The 13,864-nt window shown below is 37.3% G+C and overlaps 2 protein-coding genes across 13 annotated transcripts in view; both read left to right on the top strand.

Annotated features, from left to right (window-relative positions):
• Nucleotides 1-12,368, top strand: part of MBD1 (methyl-CpG binding domain protein 1) — a 69,155-nt gene extending 56,787 nt beyond the window's left edge. For 9 of the 12 annotated variants that reach the window (XR_002344345.1, XR_002344364.1, XR_002344380.1 and 6 more), the window contains 2 exons: nucleotides 8,820-8,922; nucleotides 9,642-12,368. The gene's annotated coding sequence lies outside the window, so the exon portion shown is untranslated. The remainder of the gene's footprint in view (nucleotides 1-8,819; nucleotides 8,923-9,641) is intronic. The other 3 variants (XR_002344385.1, XR_002344370.1, XR_002344368.1) reach the window with 1 other exon arrangement.
• The window catches only part of CFAP53 (cilia and flagella associated protein 53), a 51,818-nt gene extending 39,441 nt beyond the window's left edge, over nucleotides 1-12,377 (top strand). The window contains exons 6-8 of the mRNA XM_005654423.3: nucleotides 6,988-7,204; nucleotides 8,820-8,922; nucleotides 9,642-12,377. Coding sequence (XP_005654480.2) covers nucleotides 6,988-7,204; nucleotides 8,820-8,922; nucleotides 9,642-9,870 — 549 coding nt within the window. The 3' untranslated portion in view covers nucleotides 9,871-12,377. The remainder of the gene's footprint in view (nucleotides 1-6,987; nucleotides 7,205-8,819; nucleotides 8,923-9,641) is intronic.

The raw sequence follows: 13,864 nt of genomic DNA, 5'->3' as shown, positions 1-13,864 counted from the left end.
CCTCTGCCATCTTGCCTCCTCTGTTCTGAACTGTTAACGTACATTCAGCAGTGGTGCCCTGTATAGAACAGATTCCACCTCATTCTGCCAGTAGGAAATCTAATACCAGTCAGTTATCTATCATCATTTTTGCTAGTGAATCTTGCTAGCACATATTGTTGCATCAGACTCAGAGTGTGGTACAGTGTCTGTATGCGGTTTGTTAGGGGGACCGATAGTTGCTGCATGGCTTTTTTTGTTTGCTTGTTTGTTTTTTAGGGCTGCACTCATGGCATATGGAGGTTCCAGGGTAGGGGTCGAATCAGAGCTGTAGCTGGTGGCCTACGCCACAGCCACAGCAACTCGGGATCTGAGCCACGTCTGCAGTCTACACCACAGCTCACGGCAGTGCTGGATCCTTAACCCACTGAGTGAGGCCAGGGATGGAACCCGCGTCCTCATGGGTGCTAGTGAGATTTGTTAATCACCGAGCCACAACAGGAACTCCCTGCATGGCTTTTTAATATTTGATCTTTTGGGGCTAGGGTAGCAGCACCTGTTCCTTTACCTGCCAGTCTGATGGTGATGGCCAATACCAAAAGGATAGGGATAAGAATAGACTTTTTGGCATAGGAGCGTGATATCTCTAGCAGACATTGCCAGGAAGGTGAGCATGGCAGGAGTATTAAAGTTAACAGTGTTGTGATAATAGGGGTCATCTCCATGGACAGCTTGCAGACTGGGAAGTCAAGTACACCTCCTCTTGGAGGAGGAGTGCACAACAGACTATGAATGAGGTACTATTTATCATTAAGAGGCAATGAGTGTATAGGGTGAGGTCTAGTCTTTGTGTTTGAGCATAGCTGGTAGCCCTCAAAAAGTACTGCCATGGGAGTTTGGTTACCTCGATGCCTACTCCCTGGGTGCCATATGTAGGGTCTAGATTAGGGGTTTGGTCCAGCCTAAATGAGGTTCAGGGTATTTTGGAGGGAATTAGCACAAGTGGCTGCTCACTAGGGAGAGAATGACATGGGGCTATAGGTCTTGCCCTCAGTGCTGACAGACTCAACATCTTTTTACTTGCAAGGTCTGGGCTGCTACCGTGCAGGTTTGTGTGAATATATTTGTCATGTAGGATCTGGAGTTGTCGTGTTGGGCAGGGTTGTGGCATGTAACAGGAAGGGAGTTAGAGATAAGATGTAGAGCAGTGTGGAGGTGGCTTTTTGGGTATGGAAGAGGTGCTGGCAATTGTAACGGTGCTGGGAATAATGAGAGGTGTGGCCGGTCCTGGGATTTTATGTGAGGCAAGAGCCCATCTTTTCTGCTGTAATGTGTTACAAGGTATTCTTTCCAGATGGCATCCTCAAAGGACCCCTGTAATAGAATGCCATCCATATAATGCCAGAGGTGGCAGTGGGTTAGATTTGAGTTAATTTATATCTTGTCAGCATAAGTTTTGTGCTATGGCAGGACTATTTAGATAACCCTTGGACAGTTAAGTAAAAGTATACTGGGTGCCCTTTAAAGTACATACAAGTTGAGATTGTGAGTCTTTAGTTTTCAGGACTGAATGAAACATATTGGCTAAGTCTAGTACAGCAAAGAAGGGGTCCTGAGCCTTTTGGATATCATAAACATCAATATAATTTTGGGGATGGGTGCCTCATGGCGGGAACCTGTGCATTTAAGTTTTAGTCATCAGTTGTTCATCTCCATTCATTGGTGTCTTGTTTTAACACCAGCCAGATCAGGCTATTAAAGGGGGAGATAGTGGGTCTAATGACGCCAGTGTCAAACATATGTCTAATAATGCACCAAAGGCTCTCTATACATTATATCAGCTGATTTTGTGGTAAATTTACTGTTTTCACTGAAGGAAGCAATTGAACAGCTTCCCATTTGGCAGCTCCTGAAAGAATTACCAGGAATTTGGATTTGTTCTACCAGGTATGTCTCTAGGTGAGAGCATCCATACCAATAATAGGAAAAGAGAGAGCCAGGAAGGGCGCCACCATTGGCAACTGTTTTAGAAATATGGTGCCAAAAGGCACATCCAGCTTAATTTGTAATCCATTTACAGTTTTACCTGCTATGCCTTATAGGCTGTTTTACGTCACCTTGGGGAATTTAGGAGGTTTGCTTGGAATTACCATGACTTGGGCTTCTTTGTGTAATAGATCCAGGAATGTCTGATTATGTTGCCTTTGTCCCAGTTGACCATCAGGGTTATAAATGGGTATCTGAGGAGGTGAGACAAGCCCCAAGGAGCTGCCAAGTCCCTAGGGTAATTCTGTGGGGAGCTGCCAGGCCCACAGGTCAGGGAAGTTGTTTGAGGTAGGGGGAGTCTCAGGACTCTCAAGTCTGCTGGATTGTTAAGATTGGACTCTGTAATGAGGTAATCACTTGTTAAAGAGAGGAGCTCGCTCCAGGGCTGTCCAAATATAACATTTCTGGGGACCCCCAGTCAGTGAAGCTGCCAGTGCAAGGCCTCTGCTGTTTAGAATCATCCCAGCATTTCTTCCTGATGGTTTGGCACGAGAGCTCCAGGGCCAGGAGTTAGGAAGCGGGTATACAGGGCCCGGCACCTGAAGCCTGGCCTTGGGGTTGTGGGCTACCTTGGTACTGTAAAACCTGGGTGTCTGAGTGAGAATCTCCTTCATGGCAGGCTACTGTGTCTTCTCCTTTCAAGTTTTTACCTCAGAGTTATACACACTGAGCCTCCAACCAACAGATTCAATCTTTCTACCCCAGCACTGGTTCCCACAGAAGTTTCTTTTCATGGGTTTCTAGTATGGCTTAATTTTTTTTTTTAGGGTCACACCCATGGCATATGAAAGTTCCCAGGCTATGGGTCAAATCATAGCTGTAGCTGCTGGCCACAGCCATAGCCACAGCAACACGGGATCCAAGCTGCGTCTATGACTTACACCACACCTCATGACATGGGACCCCTAACCTACTGAGCAAGGCCAGGGATCAAACCTGTGTCCTCAGGAATACTAGTCAGGTTCATTACCACTGAGCCACTACAGGAACTCCTGCTATGATTAATTTATGATTCTCTGTATTCACCTTTCTGTCTCTCCAGTTTGGGGGGTGGTGGTTTGCCCTGTGACCTCACTTCTCTTATGGATATAAGTTGCTGATTTTTCAGTTTGTTCAGCTTTTTACTTGTCGTTAGGACAGAGTGGCACTTCTAAGCTCTTTATATTCCAGACTGGAAGCCAAAAGTCTGTTGCTATGTTCTTTAAACTTTTTATTTTGGGATAATTGCAGATTCAAGTGCAATTATGAGAAATAGTACCAAGAGATCCCATGTACCCTTTACTCAATTTCTCTCAATGATAACTTCTTGCAAAACTATAGTACAATATCACAGAATATTGACATTGATACAGGCAAGATAGAGAACATTCCGTCAACACAAGGATCTTCTCCTCCATGTTTTCCTTTTATAGCATACCAACTTCCTCTTGTCCCCACCTTCTTCTTAACCCTAGGAAACCACTAATCATTTTCCATGTCTATAATTTTGTCATTTAAAAAATGTTATATAAATGGAATCATGTAGTATGTAACCTTTTGGGATTAACATTTCTCATTCAGCATTTCTCTGGAGATTTATCCAGGTTGTTGCTTGGATAGGTAGTTCATTTCTCCTTATTGTTGAGTGGTATTCATGGTGTGACTGTACCACAGTCTGTTTTTACTATTTACCTTTTGAAGGTCATCTGGCTTGTTTCCAGTTTATGGCTGTTATGAGTAAAGCTGCTATAATCATTCACGTACTGAGTTTTGTGTGAACACAAATTTTTGTTTCTCTGGGAGAAATACTCAGAAGAGCAATTGCTAGGTCATTGTACTTGCATGTTTAGTTTTTTGAAGAAATGACAAAATTGTTTTTCAGAGTAGCCATATCATCCCACTGATAGGTACATTCCCACCAACAGTAAATGAATGAGCCAGTTTCTCCACATCCTTGTGAGCATTTGATGTTGTCACTGTTTTTATTTTAGCCATTTGGATAGTTGTATTGTGACATTTCATTGTATTTTCAATTTCCATTTCTATAATAGCTAAGGATGTTGGCCATTTTTCATGTGCTTATTTGCCATCTGTATATCCTCTTCAATGAAACATCTCCTGATGTCTTTCACCCATTTCCTAATTGGATTATTTAATTTCTTTCCTTCCTCCTTTCCTTCCTTCCTCCCTTCTTTTCTTTCTTTCTTTCTTCCTGTTTTTCTTTCTTTCTTACTATTTTTGCTATGAGCTTTTTGTTCTCAATTGGATAATTTTATTTTTTTAACAGCTTCATTAAGGTATCATTCACAAAACATACAATTTACCCACTTAAAATGTACATTTCAGAGTCCCCTGGGGGTGCAGCAGGTTAAGAATCCATGCTGTCACTGCCGTGTTATGGGTTCAATCCCTGGCCTGGGAAATTCAGCATGCTGCGGGCATGGCCAAAAAACCAAAATGAACCAAAACAAAAAGAAAAAAAAGTGTACATTTCAGTGGATTTTAGCGAAACCATCACCACAGTTGATTTTAGAACTTTTCCATCATTCCACATTCCCTCTTCCTCACTTTCTACCCCCAGTCCAAAGCATCTACTATATACCTTCTATCTCTATTGATTCCCTGTTCTGGTCTTTCATATGAATGAGATCATATATTATGCAACGTTCTGACTGGCTTCTTTTACTTAGCATAATGTTTTCAAGGCTTATTCATGTTGTAGCTTGTATGAGTACTTCATTCCTTAATATGGCTGAATAATATTTCATTGTGTGGATATGCCACATTTTATTTATACATTTGTCAGTTGATAGACATTTGAGTTTTTTCCACTTTTCACTATTATAAGTAATGCTAATGTGACATTCATACGTGAATTTTTGTTTGGACATATGTTTTTGTTTCTCTTGAGCATATACCTAAGAGTGGATTTACTGATTCTATGCTTAACCTTGTGAGTAACTGCCAAATTGTTTTCCAAAATGGCTTTACTATTTTACATTCTCATATACTTAGGAGGGTTCTGATTTTTTCTACACACTCATTAACGTTTGTTATTGTCTATCATTTTTATTTTAACTATCCTAGTTTGTCTAAAGTGGTACGTCATTGTGGTTTTCATTTGCATTTTTGTAATGACTAATGGTGTTGAGTCTCTTTTTCTTTGTATATTGGCCATTTATATATCTTATTGGAGTAATCTATTTAAAGGCTACCAAAGGCTTGAAGAAGTTGACATTCAAGTTTTGGGGCCAGTTTTCAATTGGGTTGTTTTTTTTTTGTTGTTGTTATTGAGTTGTAGGAGTTTTTTATATGTTCTAGACACAATCCCTTATCACATAAGTAATCTATAAATATTTTTCTCATTATTTTGGTTGTCTTTTCACTCTTGAGGATGTTCCTCGAAGTACAGAAGTTTTAGGTTTTGATGATGTGAAATTTTTGATGATGTCTATATTTTCTTTTGTTGCTTGAGTTTTTAGTGTCATATATGAAAAACATTCTTCTTACCCTAAGGTTATGAGTTTGTCCTGTGTTTTCTTAAGTTTTATAGTTTTAGCTCTTACATTTAGGTGTTTGACCCATTTTGAATTAAATTTTGTATATAACATGAGGTAGAGGCCCAACTTCATTCTTTTGCTTGTGGATATCCAGTTGTCCCAGGACCACATTGAAGAGACTATTCTTCTATTGCATTGTCTTCATACTCTTGTTAAAAATCAGTTGGCAGTAAATGTGAGGATTTATTTTGGACTCTCAGTTCTATTCTGTTAATCTGTATATCAATTCCTATGTCAATACCATGTATCTATATGTCTTGATCACTATAGCTTTATAGTAAGTTTGAAATCAGGAAATGTGAATTCTCCAAATTTGTTTTTCTTTTTCAAATTGTTTGGGCTATTCAAGCTCCCTTGCATTTCCATATAAATTTAGGATCAGCTTGTCAATTTCTCGAAGAAACAAATTGGAATTTTGATAAGGATTATTTTGAATTTGTAGATCAATTTGGGGACAGTTGCCATTTTAACAATATTGTCTTCTGATCCATGAACATTGGATGCCTTTCCACTTATTTAGGTCTTCTTTAATTTCTTTTCAGTAGTATTTCTTAGTTTTCAGAGTATATGTTTTGCATTTCTTTTGTTAAGTTATTCCTAAGAGTATGAGACTATGTATACAAGCTATTCTGAGCTTGCAGTTATACCCTCAGTCTTTGCTAGTTGTAACTCAGATCTATGATATTCTCTAAAGAGGTCAGTTCAGAAGTTGGATAGACAGCAAGATTATAATACCATGAAAGATGGAAGCCAACTGAAAACAATATGTAATAAAGTCTCGTTTAGAGCCTTAACTGCACATTCAAATCACCTGGTAAACTTAGAATTACCCATTAGTTAGTAATCTCTGGGGATGAGACTTAGCCCTTAGTAAAAAAACTATTCTCATGATTCCAATTGTAGCTAAGATTGAGATTTGCTGTTGTAGAGTATCAGGTAACTCATCTTCTAGTCAGAGACAGTGCTATAATAGTAGTAGTGCCTTATTTTTTTAGAATAATACTTAATCTACCTAAGTTAAAATAAGTGAAAATAAAGTATGATTGAAAATTATTTGGAAACTTCTTTGAGAAACACTTTGAGAGAGTGTTTGAATGATTACTATTTGAACTGTTTTAAAATGTGTTACAAAACATTTCAAACAGAAAGAATAGTACAATGAATCCCCATGTGTCCATTACCTAGCTTCAGGAACCATCAACCAGTGACCATTCTGGTTTCATTTATTCCTCCCATGCATTCCCAACTCTGGCCTCTGAATATTTTTAAGTAAGCCCGAGAGATAATATTTCATTTATAAATGTTTCAGTATATAATTCTAAAAGATCGGAATTGTAGCTCTAAAAGATGGTTTTAAAACTTGCCTTCTGTATCATCACACCTAAAAGTTTTAACAGCATGAGGTAATTTTTATGTTATGTAGGAAGATATGATAAGAGAACAGAAGATATATCATCAATATTTGGCACAGCGGCATGAGGAAGAAAAAGCTCAGGAGAAAGAATTGGACAGAATATTAGAGAAAGAGAAGGAAAAGAAATTTGCTGAGAAGGACAAGGAGCTGAGACTTCAAAAGGAGGCAAGAAAACAACTTGTGAATGAGGTCATGTGTACAAGAAAACTTCAAGTTCAAGAAAAGTGTAAGGAAATTAATTATATTTGGGCCTTAGTTCAATTTAAGTAGTAATCAAAATATGTATGAAATAGCTATTATATGTGAGATACTCTGAGGAATGTAAAAAGGATTAAGGCAAGATCCCTGCTTTGTGGACCTTACCTAATTGTGTATACTGAATATCTTCCTGTAGGTGTCTCCATACTTGCATACCTGCATACATTTGCTTGGGTAGTTTTTTCATTCTTGAAAGATCCTGGACATCCTTCAAGGCCAGCTTAAATATCTCATTCCTTGAGAGGCCCCACTGTGTTCCCCTATTCATAATGAATCTTTCTGTGGTTCTCATTGCGTGGTCACCTCTCTGTCTTAGCAAACCATTTTATTCCCTCAGCATGCTTGGTCACAAAAGGAAATATTTGTTGACAGGATTTCCACCATTCCATGTCTAACCTAGTGAGCCAGAAAGGCAATAGTTGAACAGATTTACTAGTAGGGTACCATTGGACTTTAGACTAGTTGCCTTTGCAAGAGAAAGCTCATCTGGGTTCATTGACTAATTTTTCACTCTAGGAATTATAATGATAGTTGAAAATTACTAAGCCGGTATTAGATGGAGTTTTAAGAAATGAGAAGAAAGCTCTATGCTAAAAAGATTTCTGTATTCACTCATGATAAATGTTTTAGAATATATTTAGAAAACATGGAAAATTTAAGTATTTGGCACCATTTATAATAAGGAAATAAAATCAACCGTAATTCCACTAACCCAAGAATAGCTACTGTTCTCAATTTTGTGTATTTCCTTCCAGTATTTTTACCATGTATGTCATTTCCCCTCACAAATTAGGGTCTTGTTGTATATGTTGTTTTACAGCCTGTATTTCCCACTTGTCATAAACATTTTTCCAGGTCATTTTTCTTCAGTTATAAGATTTATAATGCTGCCTAGAAATCCATTATAAAAATGCACCATAATTTATTTTACCTAAATACAACTAATGGACCTTCAGCTTGTTTTGAATCTTTTTGCTGCTGTTTTAGCATTGCAGGTTACTACTTCTGTAAGTAGGTGGTTTTTTTTTTTTTCTTTTTTTTTTTTTTGACTCACCTATGATTAAGGTAAATTCATGTAAATGGATTTGGAGACCAAAGATACGTACATTTCAGATGTATATTGCCCAGTTATGTTTATTCTTTTGTGAACTCTGTTTTGTCTTTTTTTCCCCACTGTGATGCTTAAATTTTCCTTATTTAATTTATAAGAGCCTTATATACCATTTCCAATATTTATTTTGTAATGTATTATCTCCCTTATTAATATAAATGGCAATAGAACTGTTTGTCCTCAAGAAGAAAAAGGTGAGACATGTTCTAACAATGATAATCTAGTATGAAAAGACTGATCATAGATTTCAGTAGAAAATGATTAACATAAAATCTCTGCAGGTCTCAGCACATATGAACTTAAACATATCCTTTCCTCAACAGAGATGACTATTTCTTAGTGAATTAAGATCGAGCCCAGTGATTCTAAGCTCTGCCTTTCTAAAGATAACATGGCATCGATGCCCAGAAAGATGTTAGCAAGTCTTTTCTGAGAAAAATTGTTTAGCAAAAATTACTTTTGTCTTTCTCAGTGCAACGAAAAGCAAAAGAACAGGAGGAACGTGCTATGGAACAGGAACGCATAAATGAAGGTCTTAAAGAGCTTAACCGTGAAGAGCAGGAGAATTTTGCAAGGTGTGATTTTATTTTCTTGATTATTACTAACTGCCTAAAAAAAAGATTTTTAGCATTGAGGACAATGCGTGATAATTCATATATTACCGATGTTAGATTACATCAGTATTACATTTGTGCTAAAAGCTCAACTCAGTTTATAAAATTTCATATATAAAAAAAGCACTAACATTGTAAATCAACTATAATTTTATTTTATTTATTGTTTTTCTTTTTAGGATCGTACCTGTGGCATATGGAAGTTCCCAGGCTAGGGGTCTAATTGGAGCTACAGCTGCGGGCCCACACCACAGCCATAGCAACACGGGATCCGAGCCATGTCTGCAACCTACAGCACAGCTCATGGCAACGCCAGATCCTTAACCCACTGAGCGAGGCCAGGGATTGAACCTGCAACCTCATGACTTTTTCTTTTTCTTTTTTTTTTTTGTTTTGTTTTTGTTTTTGTTTTTTAGGGCCGTACCTGTGGCATAGGGAGGTTCCCAGGCTAGGGGTCAAATTAGAGCTACAGCTGCCAGCCTGCGCCACAGCCACAGCAATACAGGATCCACGCTGTATCTGCGACCTACACCATAGCCCATGGCAGCACCGGATCGTTAGCCCACTGAGCAAGGCCAGGGATTGAACCTGCACCTCATGGTTCCTAGTCAGATTTGTTTCCACTGCTCCAAGATAGGAACTCCCATAATTTTATAACTTTGACATTTCTAATATTTTAGGCGCTCCAGTTTAGCCCAGGAATACAGGAAGCAACTTCAGATGCAAATATGCTCTCGGCAGCAGGCCCGGGAAGCAGAGAAAGAAGAGGAACGCCGAGAGTTTGAAGCGGGGATAGCAGCAGAAAAGAATTTCCAGGACAAGATTGAGAAGATCCTGTCCACCCATCAAGTGCTACCCCGAAACATTCACCCCATGCGGAGGGCATGCCCTAGTAAGCTTCCACCGTAGTTTCATAAATATCAATCTGTATTTTTTCCAGTCTTTTATTATTTTACACTACTCATATGTCTCTTTTAACTCATGGGTAAACTGTTCTTTTATTCTCTGAGTTTACGTAATTATATGCATAATTATTACATAAATTAGACTTTGCTCTTTTTTTTTTTAGATTTTATAGATTGACAAATCTGAATGATCTACTTCAGATCACATTGTTATTTTACTGACTTAGCTCCATGCCTCCCGTTCTTGTTCATTTATTAATAGCTTCTCTTTCTTCCATCCACCTGTCCATATGCCCATTTCCTATTGCCTCCCTTCTCTTCTCTCTCATAGACCTGATTCACAATACTAGCAGGACATCTTTCAGGCAGAACTGGGACTATTCAGCCAACTTTCATTAACCCACATATTCAATCATTAAACAAATATTTACTGAGTGCTTGTCATGTGCCAGCACTACTTGGGATCCTGAAACTTCATCAAACTTCCCTTGCTCTTATGGAGATTATATCCTAGTGGAAGAAATCAGGTGATAAGTGTTAAGTGCTATAGGCAGGAAATGGTAGGAGTGCTATTTTATTTATATGTATGGTCAGAGGAGCTGATATTTGAATGAACTAGCCATGTGGTTGTCTGGGGGGAAAACATCCCAGGGAGAGGAAGGAGCCAGTGCAAGGGCCCTGGGGCAGAAGTCAGCTTAGTGCATATGAGGCATAGCCATTGTGCTAGAGTAGAGTGAGTGAGGAAAGAGTGGTAGAAGATTCATCAGAAAAGTGGTCAGGGACAGATGGTGTAAGGCCTTGGAACTGTAATAAAGGCCAGCTTTTACTTAGCAATAGGAAGCTATTACAGGGCTTTGAGCAGAGGAGCAAAATGGTGTTATGTTAGAGGGTTGCTGGCTCCCACGAAGAGAGACAGAAATAGGGATTCAGTTAAGAAGTGATCACAATAACCCACTCAAGTGAGGGGTGTTGGTAGTGTGATAGCCAGCCTCCAAGATGGCCCCTAATGATTCTCTCCTTCTGTGTTTATGTCCTTGGGACCCCCTTCCACCCCGAATCTTGGGAACTATGTAAAATATGTGCATTTACTCATTTAAAAAAAAGGTAGAAAGAAATCAACATGCTCATTTTTGCTTCTTTGTGTTCCCTCCTAGGCTTTGTTTATATGGATACTCATTTTTACATTACGAACACACTGCTCACCTATCATATTTACAAACGGCTTCATAATAGTCTACTGAGTTAGTGTACTATAATTTATTAAACATTAGACCTTGAATTTGTTTCAAAATTGTCACTATTATAAATTATTCTGTAACAATAATAATCATTTGAATTATTTCCTTAGAATCAAGTAGTTCCCTGGAGTGGGATTTCTGGGTCAAAGGGAATGAACATTTAGGTACTTTCAAGCACCACATTTGCAAAAACAGTTTTTAAGAGTTGTAGACTTTTTTCGGGAAGTATTTTCAAGGCCACTTGGTATTCTCCCTGAAGATTTAAAATATATTTAAGCAAATTGTCTGCTAGAATGTCTGGGAGGTTCTTATCTTCTTTTTTTCTTTTTTTTTTTTCTTTAAACTTTCTACCCATTCATTCACTCTTGGCCCCAAACAAAACAAAACAAATACTATCCTTTAAGTTTTGTTGAAAATCAACTGACCATTATGTAAATGTTTATTTCCAGACACACTACCCTGTTCCATTAATTCGTTTATCCTTACAATAACACAACACTGTAGTGATTATTATGTAGCCTTTTAAGTCTTGAAATTGGTGATGTAAGACATCCAACATTGTTCTCTCTCTCTCTTTTTTCCCCAAAATCGTTTTGTCTATTCTAGGACCTTTAAATTCTCATGTAATTATTAGGATCGACTTGTAAATTTATACAAAAATTCCTACTAGGATTTTGATAGAGATTGCATTGAATCTATAGATGAATTTGAGGAGAACTGCCGTCTTAGCAATAATGAGCTTTCCAATTCATGAAGGCCTCCCCGTTCACTTAGGTGATTTTTTTTTTTTTTTTGCTTTTTTTTTTTTAAAGAGCCACACCTGTAGCATATGGAAATTCTCAGACTACAGCCACAGCCACACCAGATCCTTAACCCAATGAGTGAGGCCAGGGATCGAATCATGGATACTAGTTGGGTTTGTTAAAGCTGAGCTACAGTGGAAACACTCATCTTAACTTTAGCAGTGTTTTATAGTTTTCATTCTGCAGGACTTTTGCTTCTTTTGTTAAACTTATTTCTAAGTATGTCTTTTTGAGGCCATTGTGAATGGAATTGTTTTCTTAATTTCATTTTTGGACTATTTGTTGTTAATGTGTAACAGTATAATTGACTTTAGTATATTGAGCTTGTATCTTGTATCCTGTGACCTTGCTAAACTCAGTTCTAGAAAGTTTTTGTTGCTGTTGCTGTTGTTTTTTAGATTCTTTAGAATTTTTTACATTCAGGATTGTGTCACTTGCAAATAAAGACAGTTTTATTTATTTATTTCCAATCTGGATATTTATTTTTTCTTTTTCTTGCCTTATTGCAATGTCAGTTGACTAGAGATAGAAAGAATAGACATTCTTAACTAGTTCCCAGTTTTAAGGGAAAACATTGATTTCTGACCATTAAGTAGGACATTGTCTGTAGGGTTTTCCATAGATGCCCTTTAGTAGGGTGGGAATGTTTCTTTTTCTTCCTGTTATTGAGAGTTTGTATATAAAAAGGTGTTGGATTTTATCAAATTGCTTTTTCTGTGCCTATTGACTTGAACATGTAATTTTTGTTCTTTGTTCTATTATTATGGTATATTAATTTATTTTCAGATACTAAACGAACCTTGCATATCTGGGATAAATGCTACTAAGTCATGGTTTAATTTTGTATAAGTTGCTGTATTTCATGTGCTAATTTTTTTTTTTTTTTACTATATTCATCTTGATCTGTTGTGTATCTTAGATCTAGGTCTATTGTGATGCCTTCTCTGGGTCTGGTATCAGGATATCCTTGGCCACATGAAATAAGTTGGAAAGTATTGTTTGTCCTTTATTTTTGGAAAGAGTTTGTGAACAATTGCTATTATTTCTTCCTTAGATGTGATAGAATTCACCAGGATGCTTCCTGGACTTTCTTTATGAGAGGATTATTTTTTATTGCTAATTTAATATTTTTACTGAGTTGGCTCTAATCAGATGTTCTATTTCTTTTTGAGTCAGTTTTGGTAATTTGTGATTTTTTTATGAATTTGTATACTTCATCTAAGGTGTCTAATTTTAAACACAAAAAGTAGTTCATAAAATTTTCTTATGATTATTTTAACTTCTAAAGGTCCATAGTAATGTACCCATTTTCATTTTTCTTAGAATTTGGGGGCATTTTGGTACTCTGACCAGAAAATAGATGGAAAGTATGGCCTCTCTCTATCCTTATTACTGAAGGATACTTTCCAGTATCCTTCCCTGCCCCCAACCCAGAATATCTCTATTAAAGAGCATGGTATTTGGATAATTAAAGCAATTTTTAAAAACAAAAAGTAAAAATGATTTATTGTTAAATTATGCTGCTTATCTTTTTCTTATTTTTATGTAAGGGAAATTAGCCTTTCATTATATGAATGCAAACTTTTTTTTTCTAGTTTTTTTTCTTTATTGATGGCAGAGCAGAAAGCTGTAAAGGGCCTGAATGCCTGACATTTTATTATCTCACAGGGTTGATTTAAACTTCTTTGGCCTCCTTTAAAAATTTTTTCAGAGCTATCATATAGGTTTTTTTTTTGTCGGATCAGTACTAGTTTCATTTGGTTATCTCAGTAGTATTTTCATTCATATTGCCTTGGGTTTATAGATTAGTTCAAGGATGCTGTCAACTTTATATTTATTTTTCCCATCCATAAATCACAATGTGGCACTATTTAGATTGTTCATTGCCCCCAAATTTCCATTTCCTCTTCTCACTCAAATTAACAGGACCTCAGTTTTTGTGAATGTGTGTGAGTTT

The sequence above is a fragment of the Sus scrofa genome, chromosome 1, assembly GCF_000003025.6.
Source record: "Sus scrofa isolate TJ Tabasco breed Duroc chromosome 1, Sscrofa11.1, whole genome shotgun sequence".
NCBI classification, from domain to species: Eukaryota; Metazoa; Chordata; class Mammalia; order Artiodactyla; family Suidae; genus Sus; species Sus scrofa.
Note: the sequence above shows the minus strand (reverse complement) of the source record. Positions and strands in the feature narration are given on the sequence as shown.